The sequence below is a fragment of the Eurytemora carolleeae genome, unplaced genomic scaffold (assembly GCF_000591075.1).
Source record: "Eurytemora carolleeae unplaced genomic scaffold, Eaff_2.0 scaffold1759, whole genome shotgun sequence".
In the NCBI taxonomy this organism is placed as follows: domain Eukaryota; kingdom Metazoa; phylum Arthropoda; class Copepoda; order Calanoida; family Temoridae; genus Eurytemora; species Eurytemora carolleeae.
This window is the reverse complement of record NW_019397648.1, coordinates 38,017-44,481: the sequence shown is the minus strand read 5'-3', so window position 1 is coordinate 44,481 and position 6,465 is coordinate 38,017. Positions and strand designations below refer to the sequence as shown.

The following is a 6,465-nucleotide window of genomic DNA, read 5'->3' as shown; positions in this document are numbered from 1 at the left end:
GAGCAAACTTCTTCCTTTCTTTCTTTGCCAAATTAGTAAACAATCCGTTAGACGACAATATTTAAGGAATAAGACTTAATTTTACTTTAAAATCGTCATGTTTTAAGTTTGTATCCAATAAACCGAACATAAACCAAGAGATGATTTTAAGTCAGAAGAAAAAATATCACAGAAAAGGTTGGGTTTAAGAAAATACATCGGAATTCTAAATAAAATTCAAAGTTTTGGCCAATATAACAGCTCGGTTAATGTACGGGCAAAGAGAGATTTAGCTAAACTTATTCCGTCTGTTTACATTAANACATTTCTCCAATTCTTTGTAAAGTATCAAGGGAAATTTGACAAAATCTGATCAGTTTAGTTCCAGATAGAGAGCTGATCAGAGAATACCAGGGGGGGAATAGCAAGAGGGGGGGAGGGGAACAAAATATTTACAACATTATTATTTTGGTTCTTAATGCTATAAAGGTTTAGATACAATTATTTTCTATATAAAGCTAAATAGAAATTTAAGCACACAAATTTTATAAGTATAACATACAATAGTTTCAATTTTATTTTTATTTCAATGGAAATGATATTTTAGACATTTAAATTTTTGTTTAAGAAAATCTCAGATTATCTCAGATAATCATCAGATTAATAGTACCAAGTTGCTTGCCTGTTAACTGTTATTTTAATAAGAAATCAATTAACAAGTAAGATCTGCAATTATAATTTTATTATTCATTTTTCTAATCATCATTATTTCGAGATAAAATATATGCATCATGTTTTAATTTTTTTCTCGTGATTTTCTCAGAGGTCGGATTTATTGAAAATACAGAAGTAGACGTGAACTTGATTCAAGCATCACTACCTAGTTCAACTAGTTCTTACGTTTTACTTTCATAAATTATTATTATTATTATAATTATTATTCTTCTTGTTATTATTATTATTATTATTATTTTTAATATTATCATTATAAAAATTAATTAGGAGACATTAGTTGCCACTACTGGGAAACATACTCATGCTCTTTTAGGCAGTGTTCAGGTATAATTTATTATCATTATAAATATTATTATTATCATTCTTATTATCATTATCATTATTATTATCATTAATATTATTGTTCTCATTAATAAAACAATACTATTTTCAAAATTATCATGAAGACAAATAAAAAGCATGAATTGATGGCGCTATCTGACGATAAGGCGTTTATACTTCTTGGTATACCACGATGGAGTAAGGTGCAAATACATTTTTTCTTTTCAATTTTAATTTGAAACAAATGTTAGCTTGTTCATTTTTTCTTATATCATTATTATAATCTAGTTTCCACAAATCCCCCCCCCCAGCCTAACCCCTTCTATTACATTTTTTCCCTGCAAATAAAAGTAAATTGAACATAAGATTGAAATTGTACATGATTTTAATTCCTCTTACTGTTTAGAGTTATTGAGAAGAAAAAAATGTTTTCAATTTGTAATATGTAACAGGAATCTTACACTTGCGCATTAAACTAAAACCAGAAGAGAGCTACAGGGTTTCCACCAAATATGACAGTAGCAAGACGAAATAAAGGTCGTCTTTGATCGTAAACCTAATTTTAGAAGTTAAATTCAATATTTACTAATTGTAAAATATCCCTAGTCTTGGCATTTCCAAAATGTGGTCTGCCTTCGTTATCCTTTCGCATAAATATTAACCTTCTTCCTCTAGTTTACGGTGTTTCACTTGTAGGAGGAGCTGACTGTTGAACAGATTGCTCAGCAGGTGGAAAAGAAACTGAACTCTGAGGAGGGAAGTAATGAACAGGTTTTAAAAAACGTGTTTTTTTTGTGAGTAATTTTGGAATAAATGATGTTAAAATTAAACTTGCTTAAAGGGACTATTATCGGAATATTGATAGAAAGCCTTGAAGTATCGGGCATATTTCTCTTTAAAACATTGAAATATTCAACTGCCCAATTCCTTCCGTTATCTGGAAAATATAAGGAAAAAACTGTATTTTGTTCTATTCTATTCTATTTTATCTTAAAATAAACCAATTTCAATTTCCTGCCTTGTTTCTGCTGCTTTAATCCGCAACAATGATATAAAAACCGGGATACACCAATCTTCTTCTGTTCTTGCAAAGGATTAAGGAGTAATCAGGCATTTTAAATTACGTAAAGAAATCCCTTTAATAATATATCTTCGAAAGCTGAATTTATTAAAGTTCTTGTATCTGTCAATTATTTTCAACCATTTGCCAGAAATTTAATAATATTATTTGTTGTATGCATCCATCTTGCTTTAGATAAGATTGGCACAGAGACACCTGTTGACAAAACTGCGAATTAATGAACTGGTTGAGAACAACTCCTGGCGCCCTGGGGTTGCCAAGTTTACCCTGCCATCAGATAATGTCACGAAGTGGAGAACATCTGGGGGCAAAATAACAAGCGAAATTGTTCAAAATAAAGCATCAAATATGCTACAAAAACTTCTCGGCAAAAAATAGTCAAAAATTCAGAGCTTTTTTACTTCAAACTGTGCATATTGTAAATAATAAAAGGAAAATAATGCATTTTTCAAGTGAAAGGGTGTTTTAAATATCAAACGTGGTTTAAAATGTTTTTAAAAACTATTGTGATTAGATCTCATATATTCAATTGTATTCTATATTGTATTCTATATATTTCAAGTTGTAGATATCATTAGTGACAGATGAAAATTAAAATTTAGACAAAATGCACGTTTAGTAAGTTAAATGCGGTCTCAAACATTCAAAACGTCATGATTTCAATTTTCCGATGATTCTATAATTTTAGACATATTAACATGATGATTGATGAAACAATTCAGACTATAAGTCACAAAAACAATGTTTGTTTTGGTGCATAATGAACATGTTAACGATAATCATATTTGTTAAGAGACAGGATTTTTTTGTAATAGAGTAACTCTGTGGGCGTTGAACTCATTGGATATATAAGAGGAATAAAATTAATCCCTGGATCTGCATAGAATAAAGATCAATGCTTGATCCTGAAATTATAAAATAAATTTGTTGAACTGAAGTTGTTTTTCTCAAACATTTTAAAAATATTGGATTTTGTTCCCTCAGCGGGAAATTCACGAAACATTGAGAAATCTTTTAGAAAGGGTCCACATAAAAAAAAAAATTCGACCCAAATACAGTTCACAAATATAAATATATAAATATATAAATATATAAATATATAATTAAAACTGCTCGTATGTTACATCAAGGAAATGTATGGTCCTAAAGTCAGAACTTTTGTATTGTTAATCTGGGGATCAAGCATTGATTTATCTAATTTATTTAATTCCGTGTCGATATCTTGTGGTGACCATACTATGAAGGGATCAAGCATTTATTGTAATATTTAAAAATGCCCACATCGGATATCGAGATAAATCATTCAATTTTAATAATACTCCGCACAAAAGTCATTAGCTCTGGCGAAAATTACTAATGATCTGGATTAAATTAAATAAATTGATAATCAATGTTATTAACCCTATTCCTGCTGGGGGCGGGGGTCAATTTGACCCCCCCCTGTAGTTTATTTTACATAACTCAAAAAGTATTGGTCTGAGGCTGTTGAAATTTTCTGACTTTTCTTACATACCCAAAGCCCTCCCTTTAGGCCTAAAACCGGGCTTTAATACTAACTGCCTGAGTCCTGAGGCACACTGCCTGATTGACTGCTTTTGCCTGTAACAAACTAAATCTTTGTTTTGACCCACTTTCACTTGTCAGATTTTGAAAAATTTAGCTTTTTGGAAAGCCTATGACATAAGGAAAAAGATTGCACAAGTTTTGCGAAAAAAAAATTGCAAATTTTTTGCAAACAACCTGTCAAAGGAAGTTTGCACATTTTTAGTTTTTCTTGATTAAAAATCAGGTTATTTAAAATTTTGCAAAATTTTTTGCATATTTGAAATGGCATGGTCAAGGGCTTTTCAAAAATGTATAATTTTTCATTTTTTGGACAATTATTTTTTGCAAACATTTTTACTATATAACTGGATTTTGCGATAAAAAATTCAATTTTTGCAAATTTGCAAATTTTTTTGCAGATTCTAAAAGTAGAGCACAAGAGCTTTCTGATGATGTATCATTTGTCATATTTGGACATAAAACATGGGATTTAGAGGGGGGGGGGGTCAAATTGACCCCCCCCCAGCATATCCTGGTTTTCAAGTACCCCAGGAGGGATAGGGTTAAGTATTATTATAAAAGATTCTATCTGCAGTAACAGATATTTTCTGTTCACTAGAAAATTTTCCTGTTGCAAACTTTCCAATTATGCAATTTTCGGTCAGATTCTTGGAAAAAATGCTAGTTCATTTCATTCAAATGTTTTTTAAAAAGTTTTTTTTTTCTTTCTTTATCATTAATTTGATAGTTAATCTACAAGAAATAATTATTAACAATTTGTAATAATTTGTAATAATTAAAATAGTTTTAAGCAGGTGTGCGCTTACATTCTTATTCGGTACTCAGGCAGAAACCTTACACAAAGGTATACAGGGTGCTCAAAAATACAAAGAAATGTTTTAATTTTCATTTGCAGTGGTCGTCAGAATGGTTTAGATCGAGAAGACGACCTGGAATTAGCATTCACAATGTTTGCTTTCTTTTATGCATAAGGGTTGCGCGCAATATAGTTATTTATGCGTATTGACGAGGAGTTATCATTATTAAAGGGACTGTCAGCGTAATTTCAAGTGACCATCCATGTAAAGATGCAGCAGTGACAGATTTACAACGGTTCCCTTTAAACCTTTTTCGAGATCAATATTGTGGACGAATATTGTCGTTTTTGTAGGTTTATATGTTAATATTTTTCTAGGATTATATGTTAATATTTTTCTAGGTTTTTTGCTGTAATTTTTATATGTTTTCCTGCGCAGAAGAAAGTCACTTTTGTTTAAAACCCACAATTAAAGATATTAAAGATATTAAAGATATTAAAGATATTAAAGATATTAAAGATATTACAGATAACCAGTTTACAAAATTATAAAAATTGATATTCGAATTCATACTCATACCAGGCAATGTTTTTAAATCAGGAATTGCCATCTTTGCATGGAGGATTACTTAAAATTATGCATACAATCCCTTTAGGCAATTCTCACAGAATATTTGAACCTCTGGTTTAAACTATCTTTGATTCAACTCGGTGCCTTTAAAAGTTTTCTTTTATAGAGTTGAAACTTTTTTATCTGAATACCCTGTTGAAGGCAAAAACAAGATTATTTATTGTTTTTTAATAATTATGGAGCAAAAAAGAGGGAAGTGGAATCAAGGCGTGAAACGTTTTCTTTGCTTGGATTTATAAAACATTTACAGTAAATAAATTCTCTTAGGGCCCACCCTTGCTCTAAGGTTATTGCTGTGGAGAAACAGGGATTTATGGTTTGAGATTAACAAACATTTTACCCAAAAGATGTTTTTCTTGACGAACTTCTAGTGAATTACCCTTTTACATTTCGTTAATCTGCAGATTATTTTCTTTATTTGATATCTGCAGTACAGTAATTGTACGGCAGGGGATGAGGGATCTTAAATTAGGGAGGACAGGAATAACTGCAATGAAGTTATGGAAGGGCATAGTTTTTTTCAGAAATCCTCAAATCAAAAGTGTCCGCAGAGAATATCGGGATCATGAGTATCCAACACAAAGTTTCCAGCTCAGAAACCTTAAATTAGTTAGAGGAATAAACTAAGTTTAATTAGAACTCTTGAAGATAATTCGAAGAAGAAATTTAATTCGAAGAAACACTCAGACAAAATTTCAAGAAACTGTCTCTTAAAGGGGCTGTAAGCGTAATTTTAAGTGACCCATGGAATTACAGTGCGCATATAGCACTTTTGTGAGTGGTGGGCGAAATTAGATTGAAAAGAATGATTTTAGTTGTGTAATGATAAATGTATTAGAAAATTTTGATCTTTTTGACCCTATATAATGATGATGATAGTTTGATAAATTATTATTGGGGCGGAGTCTAAAACAGAAAATATACCTATATACACAGTGGGACCCGACCATACAACTGTGGAATATGAAGACGACTTTCAAACTCAAGTTATTATTCTAAATAGTCTCATCAACATAAAACAAATATAAACAATTTTACAGTGTACACTGTACAGTGACTGAAAATTAACCAATTTCACTTAATTCAAGTTTATTTTCAATCTCCTGGTAAACGTATTGGCTTCTTTTATCAACATTAAATAAGTTATTATGTTAAATATACAAGTAAATTATTAAACATGTGTACACACTGCATTATTGTTGAGTTTTATGTTTGTTGGAATATTAAAAATAATATCCTATGTCTTTGCAGTAGTCTATCGTCTTCCTAATACAAAGTATATACATGTGTAACACAGTGTTTAATGTATGTGTATAAAGCGTTTAAATAACATGGGTTGGTTTTCATTTGATACCA

At 30.3% G+C, this 6,465-nt stretch overlaps 1 protein-coding gene across 1 annotated transcript; it reads left to right on the top strand.

Annotated features, from left to right (window-relative positions):
- The first annotated feature begins 1,123 nt into the window (after nucleotides 1-1,123).
- LOC111715327 (uncharacterized) lies at nucleotides 1,124-3,133 on the top strand. Its single transcript, XM_023490649.1, has 3 exons — nucleotides 1,124-1,238; nucleotides 1,732-1,806; nucleotides 2,291-3,133. The coding sequence occupies exons 1-3, from the start codon at nucleotides 1,155-1,157 to the stop codon at nucleotides 2,492-2,494; spliced, it is 363 nt and encodes a 120-aa protein (XP_023346417.1). The 5' UTR covers nucleotides 1,124-1,154; the 3' UTR covers nucleotides 2,495-3,133.
- The last annotated feature ends 3,332 nt before the right edge of the window (nucleotides 3,134-6,465 follow it).

Bases quoted from the DNA above. Each gene is read 5' to 3' on its own strand.
- LOC111715327 (XM_023490649.1), top strand. From the start codon at position 1,155: ATGAAGACAAATAAAAAGCATGAATTGATGGCGCTATCTGACGATAAG. The intron at 1,239-1,731 runs GTGCAAATACAT...TTTCACTTGTAG, and splicing joins GTATACCACGATGGAGTAAG to GAGGAGCTGACTGTTGAACA. The intron at 1,807-2,290 runs GTTTTAAAAAAC...ATCTTGCTTTAG, and splicing joins AGGAGGGAAGTAATGAACAG to ATAAGATTGGCACAGAGACA.